At 44.9% G+C, this 24,417-nt stretch overlaps 1 protein-coding gene across 1 annotated transcript in view; it reads right to left on the reverse strand.

The window, feature by feature from the left end:
* The window catches only part of DNAH14 (dynein axonemal heavy chain 14), a 447,800-nt gene that overhangs the window by 383,406 nt on the left and 39,977 nt on the right, over positions 1-24,417 (reverse strand). The window contains exons 14-16 of the mRNA XM_054972406.1: positions 21,861-22,208; positions 13,173-13,566; positions 2,873-3,063 (exon numbers count right to left, since the gene is read on the reverse strand). Of these exons, the coding sequence (XP_054828381.1) occupies positions 2,873-3,063; positions 13,173-13,566; positions 21,861-22,208 (933 nt within the window). The remainder of the gene's footprint in view (positions 1-2,872; positions 3,064-13,172; positions 13,567-21,860; positions 22,209-24,417) is intronic.

The following is a 24,417-nucleotide window of genomic DNA, read 5'->3' on the forward strand; positions in this document are numbered from 1 at the left end:
GCAGAAGTCCCTTTTCCGATCTTGCAGTTTTTCCAAGCTGCACCAAAGGACATACTGAAGCCGGCAATGAATTCATTCTACAATGACATTATATTTTACCGTCGTTTTATTGACGACATCATTATGGTGGTGGCCATTGAACGTATAGCTGGACCACTGCTTGATTGGATGAATCAATTGGACGTAAACATTAAATACACGTGGGAGGGCGACAAGGGTTGTGTGAGCTACCTGGACATGGTGGTCTATAAGAAGACAGAAACCACTCTAGCTGTGCGACCTTTTAGAAAGGCGACCGATAAGTATTCTTACTTACATTTTGAATCATTTCATCCGCACCACTTGAAGAAAAATATCCCTAAGGGACAGTATTTACGGCTCCGCCGGAATTCCACCAGCACCCAACAATTCTTATGGAACGCTGAGATTCTTAATCGTGCCTTCGCTGACAGGGGCTACCCAAAGACTTATATAGATAGAGCTAGGACGGGAGCCCTGGAGTGCCAGCGCAGGGGCCTCCTGGTACAGAAACCCCAGATTATGGATAATAGAATTAAATGGGCGTTTGACTATTCATCAATGTCATTTAGTATATGCAGGATCGTCAAACGCCATTGGCATCTGATTAGGGACATTCCTGGGCGTGAGTCCCCACCGGCTACTGGCTATCGACGATCTAAAAATATTAAAGACATCTTGACCAGGTCGGAATTTAGGAACGTCATCCAGAATCGGGACTTGCCAGGTGGGTACCACCCATGTGGTGACTGCTCTGTGTGCAGCCTGGTGGTGGACCTACCAAGTATTGTGCATCCTGATTTGCGGTCGATACGGACCTCTACTGTTTTTGCAACATGCAGAACTCAAAATGTGGTCTATATAATTCAGTGCAGATGCAATTTGTGTTATATTGGCAGCACCAGTAGACCTCTTAAAGTCCGTATCCAAGAACACTTGTCACGCATCAGAACTGGCACAGTGGAAGCTCCACTGGTGGCTCACTATACAGAGGCTAAGCATAAACTGAGGGATATGAAGGTATCTGTGCTACACGTGGTACATTTGCCCCTTCAGGCAGACTGCTCACAGAAGCTTTTACAGTTGGAAATGGAATTCATACATAAACTACACAGTACTGCCCCAAGTGGTCTAAACAATGAGCTGGACTTCTTGTTTCCTGTAAAACTGTCTACAATAGCTGCTGGCCCTTTTACTTTTCTCCTGTCTATATGATATACTGTGCTTTTAAGGTCCCAGAATATAAATCACCTGTAATTGGCCGACTCGACGCAGTGATTGCCCGTCGAGAGACTCCCACTGTGGAGCGGTATCCAGTTGTGTTGGTTTGAATTACTTCATTGAATGCATTGACTATAAATATTCCACATGGGTGTGCTTTCCTGTGAGTATGTACTGTGCTGCTTATTTTTGTCTTCGGGTAACTGCCTGTGGGTGTGGCTAGTATATGATTATTCCATTTATTTATTTTTGCCAGTTGAATGCCCTGAGGAAGCTTTTACATGGTGAAACGGGAACGTCAGAAGATGCATTAAAGAGCCTGTTGGCTCTTTAATGAACTTTACTTTTGGCACACCTGAAACATCACCTACACAGACTTTGGACGCATTACTTGTGATTAGAAATTGTTGTTATTACACATTACTTTAAACAAACCAACTCATTTGTGTTATACTGTTTATAAATTGCCTTTATCAAACTGATTAGAAATTGTTGTTATTACACATTACTTTTTAAACAAACCAACTTATTTGTGTTATACTGTATATAAATTGCCTTTATCAAACTTATATAAATTGCCTTTATGTTAAACTGTATTGGGTCCCCATTTTTTTCATATGCATCATAATTGTTGATTTATAGATTGTATATATTTATTTTCATTGTCAATTTATTACATTTCTGATTGAGTAGTATACTTTTTAGACTGTGTTGCTACCTTCCCTGTTTGTTCTGTTTGCACCAAAGGATACAGCAGTTTTTAAGGCGAGTCCCTGATTTGACTGTGACTTGGGTGAGGGAACATGTCTCATATAGTTAGGCCCTGACTGCTGCTTAGTTAGAAGACCCTGTTTATAGCCAAGAGGAGGTGTCTTCCCATCAGAAAAGACTGAATAACTCTTGGAATCTCTGCATCCACTTTCTTCACCAGACTGAATTAGGGATGTTGCAAATTTAGCCACAAACTTAACTTTGAACATTTGAATATGTTGGTCAGACATGAGCTAATCACCCAGCCAGGGCCGGCGCGCCCATTGAGGCCAGGTAGGTGGTGGCCCCAGGGCGCGGGGTGCCGGAGGGGGCACCGGTGGAGGCACGGGGGGCGGGAGCATGTGCCACGAAGCTGCAGCCTCCTAGCCCTCCCGCCCCGCTGCCACCATGGGCAGGCGTCTGTGGCGGCGCAGGGCAACTGAGTGGGAGAGCTCGGAGGCCACCCACATGCCGTCCCAGCCGCCCGCCGCAGTAATTGGGCCAGCAGCGCACGCGCACCCGTGATGAGGTCACACGTGACATCATCACACAGGCCAGTGCGCGCAGGGGCGCATGCACGCAGGGGCGCCTGGCCCGCCGGCCAGCTGCAAGCACCAAAAACCCTGGTGCCGCTGCTGCACCCAGCCGGTTCTATTTGTACCAAACAGCCACAAATGCCTGCTGAACAGATTTGCATCATGTTTTTGCAAAACAGAGTGAGTGTAAAGATGCAACTAGTTCAAACTGGGGACTACTTCGATGAATACCAAAGGATAGGATTTTATTAAAACACATTCATTTATGACTGATTTATTTGACTCGTGACTGTCTGTTTAAACAACTGCCTGCTGAGATGGTGCTCAGTCCTAAACTATATACTTACATCAAGCTCTAGAATCTTATCCAGGGTTATTTTTTTATCCCAAGAAACTGACTCTTCAATAACATTCTGTATGGCTTCCCAGTGCCTTGGCTGAAGACAAGGATTCCTTAAAGATATGATAACTGGCAAGAATTCTTTAAAATCCAACAATGATTTCTTCAGAGCAGGTACAATAGTATTTTCAGGCAAGCCTTCAAAAACGAATTGTTATGAATACATTAAAATATGTCTCAATCACTATATATAACTTTAACTCCAAACACACCATATGATACAAAATAACATTTTTCTTCTGTAAGCATTTTCAACATTTATTTTGTTATTTATCAAAAACATTTATATCTCGTCATTCCATCCAAAAAACAGACTCTTTTAAATTAAGCATAATTTGTTGCTCATAATTACATCTTCATTAATGTTTTATGAAATTCACCCTAGCAATATGCAATATTAGTGCATGCGATAGTGACAGTGAAGGTATGTAGACTTCCAAGTGCTACTCATAATGTGGTACCCATATTATGCACTGATGCTCGCTTCATATGACCATGTGTTCTCTTACTCATGAACACAAAAACTACTGTTTGTGAACTTCCATTGTGATTTGGCACAATAAGCCTAATGAAGAGAAACCCTGAGTAAATATAGTATTGTATATTGAGATTAACAGCTCTTTATTATAATAAACATCTTTATTGGAGACTGGAAGCAGACAGACTGAAGACTCGTGCTCAACAGTAACCAATTTATACTTGTAGAAACCACTCCCACTTTTACAACATCCAATACAATGTAAGCAGCTAGAATCCTTCGTTTGCATGAACTATATACAAGTATCTACTTTTCAGCACAGCGATTGGACTACAAATCAACAGTTCTGATTGGCCATACGGGCACCCAAACACCAATAGTTTTGTGGGCTTCAGGAACCTTCGTTCTAGTCAAGCAATACATAACATACAGTATAAAGGAAAATTTGATTGACTTAACCATGAATGTCCTTTGTTAGTAGTTCTGGCGTGCTGCAGTCCAAACTATTGGGAAAGCACCTCCTCCTGGATGCAGGCATGGTCATGAGCTTTTTCCTGTGATTCCAGTAAGAGGAGCCTCCATTCTAACACAGCAAGGCTTGTCCAAGACCCTAACTGATAACTTTATGGGAATTTAAACAAGAACCACAAAACAGCTAAGCCAACCTTGTACTAAATGAAGCAAGAACTATCTGAATTGGAAAGGACAACCCACCAGGCTTAAACTGCCAAGGCCTACCACGCTTGATATAGGCAATCTCTAAGAAACCATCCACTATCTATTTACTTCTGGCATATTAGAGGATTCAAGATACCAGAGGAAACAAAGAATAGAGTAGGGAGACCGCAGCACCATGGAACCACCAAGAAGGGAAATTAGGTAAGTGAATCAAATTTTCCTTTCTCTAGTAGTTTCTAGGATGCTGCAGAATGAACTACCAGGATATAAAAAAGGCCATTATCCACAGGGAGAGACAATAATTAAGCCTCCTTCACCATTTGTTGGAGAATGTTCCTGCCAAATTCAGCATCTGAAGATGCCCACTTGTCTAAGTGATAGTGGCAGGTGAAGGTATGCAGACTTCCAAGTAGCTGATTTGCAAATCACTTTCAAAGAGTGAAGTGAGCAAAAGATATGGCCATGCCCCTTAAAGAGTGAGCAGTTAACATCCTTGAAGGAAACCTTACTGAGGGTTTAGTACACCAGACTAATGAAGTCATTAATCCAACATCCTAGAGTCAAAGGCAAAGCCCTACCTCCCAAGGAAAATTTCTATAAGGAAACAAACAAGGCTGCAGATGTACTAACCCTTGGACCTATCCATGTAGAACATCCAAACAATGCCATTCCATCTCACATAAGTGAATTGGTTTGGGGCAGAAAGATGATAAAACTAACTCCTCTGATCTATGAAAAGTGGAATTCACTTTTGAAATATATGTCGGGTCTGTCCTGAGGATGACCCTATCCTCATGAAAAACACTCTGATTAACTGACAACACATGCAGTTCTGATACTTTGCATACTGATCTATTGTTAGAATTCTGAACCTGTTGTATATTTTCCTAAAGACTTCAGATATAGTTTCCATTCTGTTTGATCCAGCTTTCATCTGCTCAGCCCGTCTGCTGTGGTACTTAGAACTCCTGTTACATGGACTGCTTTAATAGAACAGAAGTAATATTCTGCCAAGGTCATGATCTCCACTACCTTACTCTAATGCCCTCTTGATGGCTGACAAAGGAATTTGCTGACCTACTGTGCTTAGAAATCTCCCCCCAACTTCCATTCCAAGTTAAAAGAGTAGCATGGGCATTTCTCCCACACAAGTCAGGAAAATAAGGCACTTTCCCTCTCTTTTTTGTCTTGGGTAGGCTGTTTTCTGAAGGGGGGGGTGCCAACCTGGTCCAAGCCACTATTTCCCAACAGTTCCCACCAACAGACAAACTCTTGTGGCCCTCTACAGGCTAGGCTTTATTGTTGAGGGAAGGAGTAGGAAGTCAGGCCACTCTCCAGCTGTGTAGGTACGCGTGCAGCTGGTTGCTGCCTCTGTGTGCTGCTGCCTTTCACCCTCAAAATAGGGGCTTAGGTGAGTGTTGGCTTGGCCCTCCAAATCCCACCCTACTAAGGGTCTGCCACTGCTGCTGGAGTTTTGGCTATTTGGCCAGCAACCTGGGCTGCAGCTGAGGCAATTTGGCTTACCCAGCAGCAGCATCGCTGCTTAAGATGGGAGCCGTCTTTGCAGCCCTGCCTGGTTGAAAGGAGACAGACTCCCTTCCCGGGCATCTGGGGCTTTGGCCAGGAGCAGAGCCAAGAGCCTGTTGCAGGCAGCTCCGCTTCCCCAGCCGCAGTTGCTGAACACGCTCGGAGGACGCAGCAGCAATTCTCGTCTCTCCTCAGAGCGCGAGCGACTGTGAGCAGCCTCGGCTGGGCCGGTTGGGAGCGTTGCTCGGACAGCGCTTTTGGCCTGTTGAGCTCCTGGGCTGCTTATTGGTGGTGGCAGTAGCGGCATTTTGGTGGCGGTGGCACCGTTTGTGCATTTGGCTTGTCTGCTGCCCCGATCGCGGGTTTCTCTGCGCCAGTGGTGTGGTGTGGAGACTGTGCAACTGGCCACGGTGTGTGGTGTGGAATCTGTGGCCAGCACTCCCTATATAATTGCCGGTTGGCAGTTTGTTGGGTGGCTGAGGGAATGTGGCCCAGCTTTGTAGTGGCCATTGTTCTTTTCCCTCTCTCCTTCTCTACATGTAGGCCCGTCTTCCCTTTAGGGGGGAGGGCCCATCAGGCAGAAAGCACTGGGGGACATTTAAAGGGAGTTCCTTTGCTGACCACAATTACCATTATTTGGCTAATTGGCAGTTAATTATAAGGAGACGTTCTCAGCAGCCAGGCCTCTTCTAAGTGAGAGTTCCCACCTGGCGGCCATTTTAGACCTGTTTTTGGTGGTGGCCATTTTCTTTGTGCTCATTTAGGGCTGTAGTGGCGCCAGCTAGTGGCTAGCTTAGATTACTGCGGGGATATATTACCTTGCTGGTTAAGTGGTTTGCCTGTGAACCTGCCACTTTTGGGATACTTGATTGGTGACTATACAGTAGCCCAGTTACACAATGCCTTCAAAAAAAAGGGAGGGCCCCTTCCAAGGGGAAGCAGCATATTAAGTGGCCTGTGCCTAAGCAGCCTCCTCCAGCCCTTTCCTCCTCAGAGGAGGATGATAGTGGTCCAAGCAGGCAAGAGCTTCTGGACCATATTGTGGCACTTGAAAGGGCTAGGAATGATACAACACCAGTTGTGGTACCCGTCTGTGCACGCAGAGCTCCTAAGAAAGTCTCTAGGGCTGAATTTTATAAAGATTTTGTCTCTTGTCTCTCTGCTCTTGAGGGGTTATCGAGAGAGGAGGCGGGTGAAGAAGGCAGTAGCCAAGAACCTATGCCTTCAACGGAAGGGGTGGCGGATGTTGACTAGGAATGGCCAGCTGGTAGTGGGCAAGTCGCTGTAGCAGTGGAACTGCCAATATACAAGGGTAAATTACCCCTACCTCAAAAGGCCAGCACCTGGCCTTGGGGCCCTTGTGGACAAACAACTGCCACTGGTGTTTCAGCTTCTTTGGCTTCATGTTCATATCCCATGCAGGGCTGGCCTTCGCTGGGCTCACCGGGTTGGCCTAGTTTTGCCAGCAGGTCAGTGAACCAACAGCAGGCACAAGTTTTACCAACCACAGGTGGGGCTGCCATTGGGGATAGTCAAGCCTATCCCTTTTTGACTATTGGTTGGCCTTATGGTTATGGCCTTCAGCTGGGGCCTGCCCTTTACGGATCCCATGGATATAGTATGGTTCCGTATAGGGCTCTGCCCCCTGGGGACACTGCCTTGCCTTTGGGAGATCATTTAACTCAGGCTTCTCGAGACAAAATTATAAAAGGGGAGTATGTGGACGTCTTCACCCTTATCTTCAGGGAGCTGGAGAAGAAGGATAAAGACGATCTGGATGATAGAGACAAGGAACAGATCAGGCGCAGGCGGATTGAACGGATGTGGTTGCATTGGTTTCCTGGGTTCCTGATTTATGCAGGTGTATTGGCTAGGGCGCAGCCCTGGAGGGCTCTCCCCCTATTCCAGTACATGAACATCATCTACAGGGGTTACACTGATTTTGAGGGGGTGGCTTGGCTGCACTATGACGAAGAGTTTTGCATGCCTGCAGCCTTGAATCCCAGCCTTCCGTGGGACCAAATTCTCATGCAGTTATGGGTACAAGTAATGGCCCCCGCCAAATCTAACCTGGGGGACAGAACGGCCATCTGATATTCCGGCCATCTCAAGGGTCAGGTTCCCGTACCTCTGCGGGACAACAGGTTCAATTCCGGCTGCTTGGTTGGGACTTCACGTCCAAAGGGGTGTGTAACAGGAAAGTGTGCAAGTATAAGCACGAGTGTCCTTTCTGTGTGGGATCTCACCCATATGCAGCCTGCCTGAAACCAAAGCAGGGCGGTAAGTACTTTGGGGGTGGGGTGGGGGCAGCAAGGGACCAGTAAAGGAGCCCAGCCCAGTACGGCTGAGAGTACTTGAGCATTTGCTTCAAGTATACCCTAGGCACTGAGACACTGATTATTTATTTAATGGTTTTAAGTTTGGGTTTAGGATCCCTTTTCAGGGCCCTCGGACACCTTTCATGGCAGCCAACCTTAGATCAGTGGCTGGCATGGAAGAGGTGGTCCGGCCAAAAAATTCTAAGGAATGTGCGGAGGGCAGGTTCTTGGGGCCATTTGCTGCCCCTCCTATCCCTTCCTTGAGGGTTTCCCCTTTGGGTGTGGTGCCAAAAAAGGCGCCCGGTGAATTTCACCTTATCCACCACTTGTCTTTTCCCAAAGGGAGATCGGTGAATGATGCCATTCCTGATGAACTCTGTACAGTGCACTACACTTCCTTTGACCAAGCAGTCAAGGTTGTGCGCCGGTGTAGGGTGGGAGCTGAGATGGCAAAGTGCGATATTAAGTCTGCCTTTCGCCTGCTCCCTTTTCACCCAGAAGATTTTGAGCTACTGGGGTTTTCATTTGAGGGCAAGTTTTCTTCCAATGGGGTGTTCCATATCTTGTTCAACATTTGAGCGCTTCAGTTCCTTTCTGGAATGGGAGTTGTGACGCTGATATGCTTGCTCTGACACCATTCATTATTTAGATGACTTTATGGTGTCGGGGCCAGCAGGCCGAGGAATTGGGAGTTAGTTTAGCTCATGAAAAAACTGAGGGACCATTTGTGGTCCTAACGTTTTTGGGTATAGAATTAGACACAGTACAACAGACTGTGAGGTTGTCCTTGGAGAAAAAGGTAGATCTCAGGGCCCGGTTGAAGGACTGTTTGACTAAAGGTAAGGTAACTCTTCTTGAGTTGCAGCAATTAGTTGGCCATTTAAATTTTGCCTGTAAGGCGGTTGCTCCGGGGAGGGCTTTTCTCAGGCAGGTGTGTGATGCTATGGGGAACATGCAGTTGCCCCATCATCAGTTGCGTATTAGTAAAGGTATGCGGGGAAACTTGCTGGTCTGGCAGGAATTCTTAGATTCCTTTAATGGGGTGACATTTTGGAGGGAGGATTTGCTGTTAGAAGCTGAGCTCCAAGTTACCTCTGACGCCTCTGGGTTTACGGGATTTGGAGTATTTTTTTCGGGGCCATTGGTGTGCCGAACAATGGCCAGCAAATTGGGTAGTACAGGGATTGTCCAAAGACCTTACGTTTTTGGAGTTCTTTCCCTTGTTAGTGGCAGTGTGGCTTTGGGGACCACAGTTAGCCAACCAAGTAGTCCATTTTTGGTGTGACAACATGGTAGTTGTGCATGTGGTCAACACTCTGTCTTCTAAATCCCCTAGGGTAATGAGGCTTGTTAGGGCCTTCACCTTGAAATGTTTACAATTAAACATTTTATTTAGGGCCAGACACGTTCCAGGAATTAACAATGGGGTGGCAGACACTTTGTCTCGCCAACAGATGGAATGATTCTGGCAGCTTGCCCCTTGGGCCAACAGGCAACCAGCAAGGATGCCCCAAGAGCTTTGGCAGCTTGGACGGCGGAAGCAAACAGAGCGATTCAATTGTCCATTGCCCCCAGCATGCGCAGAGCCTACGACTGTGTGGTAGGGCAGCTCCATGAGTTTAGGGCAACGGCCAGGCTCAAACAGTTATGGCCCATCCCACCTGAACACCTGATGTACTTTTGTGTCATGCAGCGTGGGCGGGGTCTTTCTGTTAAGTCCATTCAGGGACAGCCGGCCACTTTAGCCTTTGCAAGTAAGGCTCACGGATTACCTGAATTCACGGGGGTTTTCAGGATTCGTAAAATGTTAGAAGGCTGGTCTAGGGAAGTTGGGAAGTCTGTGGACCCTAGGCAGCCCATCTCCCCATCTGTACTAAGGGGGTTAGGGGCTGCCTGGGGGGAGGTATGCTCCTCCGTGTATGAAGGGAAGCTCTTTCATGCTGCTTCCTTAACAGCATTCTTTGGGGCACAGTGGGTCAGAGAGTTGGTGTCCCTATCTCGTAAAGACACTTCTGGCCGGGCCGTGTCAGCGCAGGATATTAAATTTGTTGGGGACAAGGTCTCCCTTTGCATTCGGTGGTCCAAGACAGACCAGTGGCAGCGGGGTAGTACTTTCCTTTTAGGCCCCTGTGTGGGGCAGGAGCTTTGCCCTATTAGGGCCCTCAGGCAGTATGGTGAACTTCGTGGGGAAGGCCAGGGTGTCTTATTCCGCCATGAAGATCAGACCCCTTTAACTAAGTTTCAGTTTTGGGTGGGGACTGAGGGCTCTTAAGAGGATTGGTTTGTCGGGGGTCAAATTCAGCACCCATTCCTTTAGATTGGGGCTGCCTCTACGGCAGCAGCTATGGGGTACCCTCAATGGGCAATACAGCAAGTGGGCACGTGGCGGTTGGGGGCTTTTCAGAGCTATATCCGCCTCTTGCCTCAGTTTTAAACGGTCATACTAAATGCTCTTTCCTTAGGTGCCATGTCGGGCCAAGGGAAGATGAGGATCCTGATTTGTGGCCACAGCATGGTGTTCTGGGTGGTCTATCAAGCCAGGAGAACACCGATTGGATCACAGTTGGGTTTGAGTGCTGTGGTCACCGTTGAGTGGCAGGGACGGTGAGGCCTTAGATGGCTGGGCCTGCTGCTGCTCTTGTTTCGGGGAAGGAAGGGTCCTCCCCCACATCTGGTGGTCATCCACCTTGGTGGTAATGACCTGGGACTAATGCAGGGTAAGGCCCTGTCAATACAAGTAGATGAAGACCTTCGGGTTATAAGCAGCTGATGGCCGGGTGTGCTTATATTTTGGTCAGAGACACTACAAAGCCGGGTTTGGCGGGAAGCCTTTAAGCCTAGGGCAGGGGTGGGCAATTGTTTTGGCTCGGGGGCCACTTTGTGGGAGCAGAGGTTAGCGGAAGGCCACACCTTTTAAAATGATTGCATTCATTAGTTAACTTTGCATTTCAGAAAAGGTATAAATTGTATCATAAAAATCAATAAATAAAATTAAATACAATAGTGGTAGTTTTATTCAATTTATTTATTGTGCTAATTTCATATCATCTATAGCTCCAAGCACGTGAAGGAAATCTCAGTTCAAGGCAGATTTTTCTGACTGTCTTGGTGGGCCACAAAAAACTCTGTAGCGGGCCGCATGTGGCCCGTGGGCTGCAATTTGCCCACCCCTGTCCTAGGGCCATTGAGGGGGCCCGGCGTAAGGCTAATCATGCCATTAAGAAGTCCTTGAGGGATGGCTTGGGCATTTATTTGCCACATCCTAGAATTAGGGCCAAATTTGCCCACCTCTACCAAGGCGACGGTGTACACCTGTTGACAGAGGGCAATGACATATTTCTCAATGACCTGTGGCAAGGGCTTCGGTTGGCTTTAAGCCATATGTGGGGCGCAAGGGTCTAAGCAGAGGATTGACCCTTGCAGTGGCAAGAGTGTTTTTGGGAATAGGGTGCGGGCTGGTGAGCACCCAGTGGTGCTTCCCCAGGGGGGGGGAACAGGGTCTGCCATCAGTGCGGTATGCTTGTGACAGCTACTATAGCACAGGCAGACGCCTGAAGGGATCCCCAGGGACAAGGCCTTCCCTCATGCTGTACGGTTGGGGCATTAGGTGGTTGGTGGGGGGATCCATTGCCTGGCAGGCTGGGTTGCAGCCATTCTAGGGATGGCCTACACCTGGGGCTTTGGGGCTCGCCTAGGCAGGTCAAGGTGGGGGTCTGGAGTTGAACCCATGGCTTGACCTGTACCGCTTAGTTGGCCCTTGCCATGGTTTATGTTTAATAGTCATTTTAATAAACGGCCCTTTAGTTGCAAGTCTGTGTCTATCTCTTCATTCTGGCTGGGGTTGCAATTCGGCTTACCCAGCAGCAGCATCACTGCTTAAGCTGGGAGCCGCCTTTGCAGCCCTGCCCGGTTGAAAGGAGACAGGCTCCCTTCCCGGGCATCTGGGGCTTTGGCTGGGGGTGGAGCCAAGAGCCTGTTGCAGGCGGCTCCGCTTCCCCAGCCGCAGTTGCTGAACGCGCTTGGCCCACCCACCCCACCCTGTTCTAGTGCAGGATTAGCCGGCTGGTGTGTCCAGAGGCAGGTAGGATTTTTTTTACCTTTTTCCCTGATTGGCTTTTGGGAAAGGGTTTTTTTCGCCTACCTTGCACTAATGGCAGTGTTTGAGGCATTGGTTTGGTGGTGCTGTGTTAGTCATGTCACTGGTAGGAGTGTTTTTGGGAATAGGGTGTGGGCTGGTGATCACCCAGTGGTGCTTCCCCATGGGCGGGGAACAGGGTTTGTCATCAGTGTGGTATGCTTGTGACGGCTACTATAGCACAGGCAGACGCCTGAGGGGGATCCCCAGGGACAAGGCCTTCCTTCATGCTGTACGGCTGGGGTGTTAGGTGCTTGGTGGGGGGATCCATTGCTTGGCTGGCTGGGTTGCAGCCATTCTAGGGATGGCCTACACCTGGGGCTTTGGGGCTCGCCCAGGCAGGTCAAGGCGGAGGTCTGGAGTTGAACCCGTGGCTTGACCTGTACCGCTTAGTTGGCCCTTTCCATGGTTTATGTTTAATGGTCATTTTAATAAATGGCCCTTTAGTTCCAAGCCTGTGTCTGTCTCATCATTCTGGCTGGGGTTGCAACAATGCACTCTGCAAGTGCTTCTTTGCTGATACATTTAACCCTAGTTTGAAATGGAAATTTTCCTGCTCTTTTAAGGCACTCAGAGACCATGGGGTATGTGGGGGGGGGGAGACTTCTCCCTGCAGAATTAGGATTCTTCCCAGTTTCAGTACATAGCTGTAGCCTCTAACTCCCTTCTGACTGGAATGAGGGAAAGGGAAAGAGGCACAGAAATCAAGAACAAATGGCTGTACATCTGGAGTCTTATCACTCTGTAGAGCCAGTCCTATGACAGGGCTGAATGGGGCTTGAAGGAAAGCCCCTCTTACTGGAGTCACAGGGGAAAGCTCACAATACTGCCTGCATCTGGAAGGAGATGGTTTCCCAGTAGTTCAGATTGCAGCACTCCAGGAACCCTTGGAGAACTTGCATTCTCTTTGTTCATGACAATTCATAGCCACTATTTTTCTGTCACATTAAATCAATGAAAATATCAAGTCCACTACCCATTTTCATAGTTGAACTGAAGCCAAAATAGTTATTTATAATATGCAATTTGAAAAGGAAATTTGAAATCTTTAAAGAAAATATTTTTATTTTAAGTAGTTCAGAATTACTGTAATTCTCAAATACGTTTTTACCTTTTTCTAGAACATGTATGATGTGTATGAATCTATTAACTTCCCTTTGAATAAAGTCTACATCAAGATTCCAAAAAATTGTGTTTTTCCACCTAAAGAAAAGCTTGGCCCATTCTTCCTGTGAATCCCATAGCAATTTACGCAATCCTAGCTCACTTTCAATTTCAGATAACTCAGCATTCACTCTCTGAGTATCTCCAGTTTGATTTCTTTGTGAAAGCTTTTCCAATGACATTGATTTCATGTCAGCGATTGAAGAGTCAAAAACCGCTTGGTAATGTGCATAGTTTAGAATTTTTTCACAAATAGCTTCATCTTCTTCAATGAGGATTTGGATCATCTCTTTGGCTGTCTTGAGCAATGTTTCACTAAGGAGGAGGATAGGGTTTCTCACCTGAATAAGAAAATAAATTATAAACTACTCATCATGGTCAAATAACTATTCATTTCTGTCATTAAACTAGACTTGAACTGTCCTAACAGATATCTGCTGTGGGACAAGCATGTGGCTTAAATAGGAGACATAATTGTATACGGACTTATTTTCATTCTGCATAAATAGTTTGTTTACCTTCTGCACCTACATAAAAGCCAATCTTGGCAATCTTCTAGAGATACAAAAGGCATGAAAATCCCTTCCCCCTTGGCATAGAAACATGCTGCATATGTCTTAGGGACAGGACCTGTGCCTTCTGTCCAATTTGAGGACTTCACCCTCCATCCAATCAAAAATTACCTGAAGTGGAGAAGGAGGGTGGGTCATGTGAATGCACAGACAAAGTACAAATTACAGGTACGCAACCTGTTCTATTTCTTTGTGATTTTTGTGCATCACACCGATGAAAATTATCAAGCTCATTTACCTAGAAGTGGGTGCAGATACTGTTGCTAGGAGAAGACAGATTGAAGAATGGCTTGCCCAAATGATACATCTCTGAGAGTTCTTACACTGAGTACATAATGTTTCACAAAAGTAGAGGGCCATGCCCATGTGGCCACTCAACAAAGTTCAGAGAGCTTTTGAAAAAGGCACGTGAGGTTGCCACAACCTGACAGAGTGAGCTTTAGTTCCAGAAGGTGGTTTATGAGCCAGCCGGTATCAAAGTTCTATAGAGTGTGAGATCCAGCAGCTGAGCCTTTGAGAGGACATGGATTGTCCTTTTTTGAAAGTGGCATGTTAAATGAAGAGGCAGACATATGACCTAAATGAAAAGGTGTGGTCAGTGTCAGAGGTCAATGCCTTCCTAACATCAAGAGAAGAAAAGTCCTTTCCACATCAGTCATGGTAGAAAGAAAGCAAGTAGGTGGGATGATGTCCTGGTTGATATGAAAGTCAGACATAACCTTAGGAAGGAAGGAAAAGTCTGAGAATAAGGTGTTCTGATGGGAGTTAAGGTGGGGTGGGTCAGCCTTTAATGGTTCCAGATCAGATGCCTGGCATACATAGCTTAGGGAGACCAAGAAGAAGCCCATCTTAAAGGAGAAGAATCTTAAACCACAAGTGATTAGTGGTTCAAACTATCTCTTGACCAGTTGCAAAAGGACAAGTTGCAGGTCCCATTGTGGAGCTGGTGGTTGAATCCTCAAAGGAACTGCTTGATGAGAGGGTGAGAGGATGGCTTTTGCCTTAATCAATGGCCTGCCAGCAGAAATGACAACAGCATAAACACTGATAAAAGAGTGGGCCAAGCCCAAGGAGTGCAGCTGCAAGAGGAACTCCAATATTGTTGCTGTGGCTTGTAAGAAAAATGGGATGTACGGAAATGGGAAGGATATGGTGGTGGATGCACCACTTCCACAGGTAGCATAGCAGTTGTTGAGGATGGTAGAAACAATGCCTCTCTGTTTGTTGCTATACTACTTAGTGGTCGTATTGTCTGTAATCATGTCAACAGTCCAGCTTTTCAGCTGAGGAAAGAATGCATGAAGAGCCTTGAAGGTTGCAAGGATCTCCAGGTAGTTGATATGAGCGCTCAGTTCTTTGTGGAACCTGGGAGAGACAAGTCTTGGTTTTGAAAATGGGCATCTGTGACAACAGTTCATCTCCAGACCTAGAAACTAAAGTCTTAAATTTCACACACTATAAACTTCCTTTTTTTCTTTCTATGCTCTTATTTTTATAATTAAGGCTTTTGGAACTGCTTAGTCTTCTTGAGGAGAAGTCCATCTTGAGGAGGAGGGTGAGGTTGGAAAGAATACATTTGAATACTATGGGTGGGAGAACCAAAGGAATCCCTATTGTGTACCCCAGCCTGATGATTGTTAGAACCTAGGTGCCATTGGTAACAGCTTCTCACAATGGCAGGTGACAATAAGATACAAGACTGCTGGCTGGAAAATGAAGATGATGCTACATTCTTATTTTGAGGCTTCAGATGACTTGAGTGTTAAGGGGTAATCTGAGCTTTGGGGATACAGGAGGTTTTGCATGAACAGGCATGAAAGATTTGCATGATAAGAATCAGTTTGAGAAATAGAGTGGTCTGCTCTAATGAGATGAACTAGACTGTTTCTTCTGCTTCTGGTCTTTTAGGTGGGGATGTGAGGTCCAAAAAGCAAGCAGTTGATGTGAGTTTCTGGCCCCTCTCTATACTGCTATCTTGTGCTGGACAAGCATTCTCCTTTAAAAGGCAAATCTTCAATCCATTCCTTACCCTCAGGGGTCAATGCTGTGGAGTGCAACAGGCATGATGTAGTACAGTGACAATAGTGTCCATGATCTTCAAACCAAAATCAACAATATGGCAAGGTGTGATGACCTGCTGCTTCATGAGGTACAAAGCCTCATTCTTAAAGATCCCTGCCAGATATTTAAAGTGTAAAAGATGGTCAAGCACTGGGAGACTCCCCCACCCCTCCACAAAGAAAATACTGGCACCTTGACATTGCAGGCAAGAAAACATAGTTGACAAATAGAAATTCCTGTCCATACAATCCAGTTTCCTCCTCTTCTACATGTAGGAGTAAAGTATGGTGTTCACCTTATAAAGTCTTCACAATGATAGAATTTAGAAAAAGATGGACAAAGCGAAATGAATAACATTCTTGACGGATCTTCCAGCTGTGGCTGCCATTTGAGGGGCGCAGGGCAGCGGAGAAGGCCGAAAAAGCTCTTTCTGCCCCTCAAATGGCAGCCACGGCTGCCATTTGAGGGGCAGAAAGGGCATTTTCGGCCTTCTCCTCTGTTGTGCAGGCCTGCAGGGCAGCGAAGGAGGCCTCCACCACCCCAGCATCAGAGGGAAGGTAAGTGGGGGCTGGGGCTTGGGGGAGTGAGGGGCTGGGGGTGGGGGGATCGGGGTGGGGGCTGGGGTTTGGGGAGTTTAAAGGGCCCTGCTGCTTGCAAGCAGCAGGTCCCTTTAAACTATCAGCTGGCCAGTTCCGTGCCAGTTTGTGGTCCGTGGTTTGTGGAAATCCCACGAACCCCATGGTTCGGTTTTTTTCTGGTTCGTGCCCATGACTATTAGGAACCCCTTTTCCACAGTTATTTTGATTGGACAGAGAGCACATAGTTGGAACAGAACAACAAAATATTTATTTACAGGAAATAAGTTGTAGAAAAGATACATTGTGGAATGAATAATAAGCACAAATGTACAACTAACCAGAAGAGTTAGCCATGTTAGTCGCAAAAGAGTAAAGAATCCTGTAGCACCTTTAAAACTAACCAAGCTTATGCTAAAATAAAGTTGGTTAGTCTTAAAGGTGCTACTGGACTCTTTACTAAATGTACAATTGGCTCACAACTTCACTCTCAAGAGATTATGATCCCCCCCCCACTTGGAGTTATCTTGTTAAATCTGAGCCTAAGTTAACAAAACAGATGCTGTGCAGGAAATGACTGCCTTCCCCCCCGACAGGGCTTCTCAGAGCCAAGCTACAAGTGATGAATTACACTTGCCTGGCAAGGGAACAGACTCACATGTATTCCTCCACTTGATTAAGTGGAGGGCAAGTGAATGGCAAGTGAACAGGGAGGAATACACATGAGTCTGTTCACTTGCCACGCAAGTGTAATTCATCACTTGTAGCTTGGCTCTCAGCATTCCAGATTCATTTGTGTCTCTTTAATCACAGCTGACAGGCTCATAGGCTTCTACTCAAGAAATAAGCTGCTCTTTTAAATAGACATGGGCATGAACCAAAAAAATTTAACGAACTGGCAATTCGTGGTTCGGTGCTGACGACGATCCCGAGATCGTGAACCGCAACCAACATTTTCTGTTGCCGAACCGGTTTGCGGTTCGTTAGGTGCGGAACAGCCCCCGTGGCACTTAGAGAGCCCATATTCCCAGAGAGTGTTTTGCAAGCTCTCCTACAGCCATCATCCAAGTTTGGACAAGATTCCAAAGGGATCTTGGAGTTATACCCTCTCCAATCCAAGGCCCCCAGGAAACTCCCACAAAAATCCAAGCTCAATTATACTCTCAGCTCTGTCCCACTCCACTGCTCGGTGAAAGTGAAACCCAGCCTGGGAGCCCACAGCTATTTATAAGCACAGGCCCCATTGAACAACGCAGGAGGTCTGTGTTTGGTCATCAGAACTGCCTATCAGGGTTTGCAGGGATGAGATTGGAATGCCCATGGCTACAGAACACACCCTTCCCCCTCCCTCCCCTGGGTGTCTTCTCCCAACTCGTAACAGCTTTGCAGCTCCGTGGTTGGAAGGAAGACCTGCCGATCAAGGTAAGCTGGGCTTCCATTAGGGTTTCGAGGGCGACAGAAGGAGCGCAGACAGAGTTCAGGCATTCCCCCGGCTCCATTGCCAGGGGAATTGATTGCTGGCGCCTGAGTGTCTGGCTTCCCGAACCACGGCCGAACGCACCGAACCAGGCTTCTCCTGAACACTGGTTCGTTCGTTGTGGACAATCACGAACCGCCGGATCACGATCACCATTCTCGTGGGTTTTTGAAGTTCGTAATGCGGTTCGTGCCCATCTCTACTTTTAAATTTTCAGGGAACCTGTCCTCACTATTTGTAAAGTTAGATTTTGGATGGGTCTGTTATAGGATGCTTGTTTAACTCTTTAAAACAAGGTTCTTACCCTGTCTTGACCCCAAATCCAAAATAAAAAGCCTCAAATAAGAGCCTAACTTAGCTCACTCTATTATCCACAGCCGTAATCTCCCTGTTCAAAGGAAAATGTCTTTTTTCTCCCTATTTAAACTGAGGTGGCTTACTCTCCTTCCCATCCAGTGGAGCTCCAGGGGCTCTGATTGGCTGGCCAGTGTCTGGGGCTTGTTTGAGTAAGAATCCCCAGGACTGGCTCAGGGCCCCGGAGAAAGGTGGAACTTTGGGGTTGATTGCCACAGTTGTTTTTTCCTATGAGTTTTCATCCACTTAAAACAGTGTGAGTAGCATGGAAGTGTTCCAGATGTCTCCATGCCAGCATCTGTGAGACTGAAGACAGGGTCCCAAATCTTAGAAAATTGAAGCTCAAATTCTGACCCAAATTTTATAGCTGTTCAGATGTTCCATGCACACCAATATTCAATAGGAGAAAGTGAGTCAAGAGAGGAGTCTGATGCTTTGCCTGATTTGTCTAACTTGTCTTGTCTACCTTGGACTACGATGAGGCAGCAGAAGGAGGTTTGTGAGTCTGTCTGGGAAACTGGGTCTGGAATAATCAGTTGAGATAGAAGTGGCACTCTATTTGAGATTTTTAGGTAGATGCTGTAGCTCTCAGTTCCAGCACAGTAACATTGATTTCCAAAGCAAGCCAAGGTAGGGTAGAATGCAGAACATGTGAGACCAACGGATATGGAGTCAATTCCAAGGGAGGGATGGCTGTCTGAAGCACTGAGCCTACAGGATCGAGGGATGACATTGATGGTGACCAAGAACTGCATTTTTACTTAAGGCTCAAAGAATGAGGAGAGTGATCTCTATAAGATGCTACTGATTACTGATCCCAATCCCTATGGTTCAATTCTTCATGCTCTCAACAGTATGAAGGTTAACAAGGTAAGACTGGGCAAAGCTGATATGTGAAAAAGAAATCTTGAGAGAGTGCGCTACTTTTCAGAAGCCCTGACTTTGTTATGACTAGTTCTCACAAGAGATTCAGTTAACTGCTTGTCTTATTAACTACTTGTCTTATTAAAAACATGTCTCTGTGTAATTGTTTTCACAAGGCACACATCTAAACTAATTAATCTGCAAATGCCTTTTCCCATTATCACCTTAAGGTGGAAACAAAACTGCAGACATGGTTTAACATGGAGTCTTGCCTTATAGAATCTTAAAGTACTTGATTTTTTTATTTCATTAGTAACTTACTTTGTTTTTGAATTCCCTAATTTCAGCTTGCAGATTATCTATATATGCTCCCAAACCTTCATTAAATTTTATAATATAGTCATCCTTCATTTTTTCACAAACGATGACAACTGATTGAAGATGCTGAAGAGAACGCACAGCAGTTTGATATAGAGCAAGTTGCTGAAGTGGAAGAAAGATGTCATAGTCTTTTGAAATAAAGTAGAGCTCAGAAAGATTATTACAATCAATCTTTAGTTCAGGTAGTTGTGATACAATTTCGCTGAGAAATAGTAAATGCTCAATGAATCCATCCACTGTTGTAAGTTCTTTGCTCAGTTTTGTTATTGCAGTCTGGATGACCTATATGCAACAAAATATTAGTTAAACCTATTTACAAACCAGTGCATATTATTGACTTGAATAGTGGTTCTCAAATGGGGTAAGACACTTGGAGACAGGGTGAAAATTTCCCAAGGAAAGAAGGACTTCTAAGGCAGGCATAGAAACTTTTCTCCCAGAAATGGTTGTCTACTACTAAAGCCAACATAAACCACTATACTAATCATAGGAGTAAGAGGAAAGATGAAAAATGTGGTTGCAATTACCCGTAACAGTTTTTCATCCAGTGTCTTCTGTGCAGGCACACATTGGGACTGTGCACGTGCAAGCCAGCAGCTTGGGAAAGCTTTAACTTCTCTAAAGCTCTGTTAAGGGCCACTTCTCCCCAAGTGAGTGAGAGCCTATTTTCCTGCCTGAACAACCCCTTCCCTCAGTTCTTCTGAGACTCCACAAACTCAGACTGTACACATCACACCAGAAAGGGGCAAGAGGGAGAGAATGTGTACACTCAATGAACAATGGTTATAGTTAAGTGCAACCCTGTTTTCATCTTTATTCTTCTGTGCAGTCCCACATTGGGAGATAACCAAGCTACACACAAAGGAGGTGAGCTGAATCTCTCCAGAAAAATATGTATAACTTTATTAACAAGACTATGACAAAAGTGCAACAAGTTGTTTAAAATTAACCTTAAAAAGCAATGTTTAAGAACTTTAAGAAACTGCACATAGTGCGTTATTATTATTTATTTATTTAATTATAGACTGTTTTCTCACTGAGATCTACTGCAGCAGGAAACAAGCATAAAGTTGAGCATAGAGATGAAATCTTCTGAAACAACACATAACTAATTTACATAGCATGTTAAGCAATGTGGAAACTTCTAAGTGGTGCTTGTCTTTATCATCAGCAGACAGGACCCATAGTCCCTGTCCCTACAAAGCATCTTTCTGAGCTATTTCTTATGACATAACCCTATAATCTAAGTAGAAAACCCTCCTGAATAATTCAGTTTTGCTTACTTTGTGGAAAGCCAGGAGAGTGGGAGCTTTCCTGACCTCTTCAGGCAGGCCATTCCATAAGGTGGTATTATGTAAACATAGACTATCAGTATTTGTGTCCAGTGGCACTTTAGAGACCAACAAGATAGTTTAAGCTTTCGAGAATCAGAGCTCCCTCTGAAAATCTTATTGGTCTCTAAGGTTCCACTGGACTCAAATCCTGTTGGTCTACTGCAGATCAACATGTAAACTGATTTCTATTTTATGTAAGCCAGGAATGCAGGACTGCCTTGTCTAGAATAAATGTCTAGACCTCCTCCTCCTCCTTGGAAGGCCTACTAGACCCTGAAGGGACTATAGAAGTGGTGCTCAATCTCTCCTCAATCTCTCCTCTAGCAACCTCTGGGCCCCTGTGGTGAGCTCGAGGGCCAGAACACAGAGCTCAGACTGCTCCTCCTGCTGAGTCACAACAGCTGGAGGAGGGTCAACCTGAGCAGCAGACCGTGCCCAGTGCCAGCACCTACCTCAGGTACCTCTGCAGGCAGCACTCCAGCAGCAGTCTCAATGAAGAGGGCCTTGCAAGGTCTCTTCATTGCACTACCCCAGGCAGAGGATAAGATTGTGGAGGGCGGCTGTGGTTCCCCTCCCCTCCTCCTCCTCCTCCTCCTCTGATTAATCTTTCCCCCAGGGCCCTGCTGCACTACTATCACTCAATCTATCCCCCTGGATTACTTCACCAAAGTAAGCTAGATGTACTACACTGCACTTATTTTGAGCCTGCCTCACTAACCTGCAGCTGCCCTTGATCTTTTCTCCTCAGCACTAACATGCAACTGCCTTTTTTCAACATCCCCACAACCTCCCCCCCTTTTTTTGCTTTTTTAAAAAATCTATACCTAGGCTTGTTTCAAATGATTTTTTAAAAATGATAAATCAAATTTTAACACGGTGGGAGGGTGACTAAGGATTTTCAAAACCTTAAACCGTAGCTGTGGCTGGCCCTATTTGTTTAAACGTATCTTTCCTAAGATTACAAATGATAAAAGTTTTCCCATAAAATCTTTCAGTTAAAAAAATTATTTCACTTACTTCTACAAGATGTACATTCTTTGCTTCCATAACTGTATAAAAGCATGAATGAATTATATTAACCAGAGCATCAAAATATGGCAGGCAATCAGCTTGAAAGTTAAAACTGTTGACCTTAAACATATAGATGCGTCTTTCAATAATCATGCACACAATCTCCATTGTATCAGCTGTATAGTTTTGTAACATGCTTCTGAAATCATGTGTAGATAGCTCTCTTTTTAATGCTGTTATCTTGTTAGCTGTATATTTTGCTTTATCAACCATTTCACAGTAGTCCATAAAGTTTTTGCTGTAACATTCTACTTGAGCCAATGAACTACTTTGAATAGACAAAAGGGTCAGAATCTGTAGAGATAAAACAGCAAGAAATAATAAACTTTGATCTTCAGTAACGTTTTCCAGCATTAATCTAATCATATGATCCTTTCATCTTCACGTTAGTGATTTTTCAAAATTCTAATTACTCAGAATCCAACATACTCCACTTATCAGAAACTAGGCCAGGGAGTAAGTTTTTATGGGGGTGGAATTTCTTATTTCAAAATTTAATTTTTTAGACATAGCAACTGGTTCCTCTTATTCTCTTTTCCTCTTTCAAAAATGAAATTCTCTTTGATTTTTCATTAATTTGAGTTTGGGAGGGATTACCATGTGATAGCATAGGTTCTGATTATACCGCACAATGGTGTCTGTGTGCCCTTCAGCCCATTCAGTTTACCTATCTCACAGGGTTGTTGTGAGGATAAATTGAGAGAGTGTGGTATAGTGGTTAGGATATCAAACTGGATTGGCTCCCATCTCTGCCACAGAAGTTTTGAGGGTGACCTTGGGCCAGTTACACGCTTTCAGCCTAATGGGAAGAGATCGATACAAGCTGCTGGGGGGAAAGCAGCAGTGAAAAGGAGGGTGGAAATATCCAATTCTTTACATAACTGAGGGGGTTGAGAACTTCTCTGAATTATCCCTCAGCAATCAGAGACAGTGTGGTGTGGTGGTTAGAATACATGGCTTCTTTGAGATCTAATTAACTCTTCCTCGTCACAAAAGAAGAATTTATTTGAAACTGTCTCAAATTCCTAAAAAGAGGAATAGAAACAGATTGCTGGATTTTAGGGAGAAATTCAACAAAGAGGAATTAAGAGAATTCTACTTAACAATCTTGGAGGTCTCTGGTGGTGGAAAAAGAAAAATTGAGGGAATAGCACCCTTCCTCCTGGTCATATGATGTTTTTGGCAGGAAAATGCCAAAGAGAAGCGGGCTGCTTCTGGTCTTCTAGAAAGCTCTGAAAATCTTCTCCATGGCTGGCCTGCGAATGCACAGTCCCAGTGTGGGACTGTACAGATGCCATGAAGATGAACATATACATTTACCATGAACGTGATGGGAAATGATAAGATCAACACATGCAGCCAGTTCAAGAACTCATTCCATTTTATTCAATGTTTAATTTTGTGTTTGTGCTAGGGTTGCCTGCTACGAGATGAGTCTTTCCATGACATACAACACTTATTTAAAGATTAACAATGTATTACAGACAAACTTTTTTCAAAATCCTGGAAAATGCAGACATCAGAACTTCAGATGTACAGCCCATCACCAGCCTTTGAAGAAAACATAAAACAATTGGACATCTAACATGTTACTGACAAATGTAATATTCTCTACTACCTTTTTTATTGTATACTGACGATCTTGGTTTAGCATTGCATTTCCTTTTAAAAATATATTTGAGTCATTCAAAAGGTATTCCACAACATAGTTTAGATTTCAAAACATACCTTCTTGTGGTAATCTGGATCCATTCCTAGCATTAGATCACAGTGTGGCCATGATGTTAAATACTGCTGTTGTTCAAAAGCAATGTGATCTTCATATGGATATATCACTTTATTTGAAGACTGACTTACAAAACTCAACAGCTTGATATCTTGAGAAAATGGTACCACCTGATCTAATAAGAGAGAATTCAAAAATATTTACACAAGCAAATTATGCAGCAGTGCAAAAATAACAGCCATGGTCAATACAACTTAGCTCAGGACATCCTGTAAGGTTTTTAAATATTTTTATCATCAACCTCCAAACACATGGTAAACAACTTTTGGAACACTGGCAAATATCAGAAATATTTGTTGCAGTGACAGAAATATTAGTTCCGTTAAGTCAGTTCTAGTTCATAAATTAGAAATCCTCAATATGATAATGTGAGAATACATGAAATGGGAATAGCATGGAAATCCTGATCTTTTAAGTCAGTGCACCAATGCGCAAACTGTTGACATGGATTCTGCCACTTACATAAACACAACTGGGCCTTTTCTACGAAGCTCTGAAGTTGGAAATGCCTTTTCCTGGGAAATCTGTGTTCTTCCCTGGCATTAATTTGAGATCCAGATACCTGAAGAAGGTAACTTGACTCTTGAAAGCTTATACCCTGAAAATCTAGTTGGTATCTAAGGTGCCACAGGACTAAAAAGTCCTGCTGTTCTACTGAAGACCAACACAGCTACCTACCTGACACAGCTACCTACCTGAAACTGTATTAATGGAAAA

Source organism: Eublepharis macularius, chromosome 1 (genome assembly GCF_028583425.1).
Source record: "Eublepharis macularius isolate TG4126 chromosome 1, MPM_Emac_v1.0, whole genome shotgun sequence".
NCBI classification, from domain to species: Eukaryota; Metazoa; Chordata; class Lepidosauria; order Squamata; family Eublepharidae; genus Eublepharis; species Eublepharis macularius.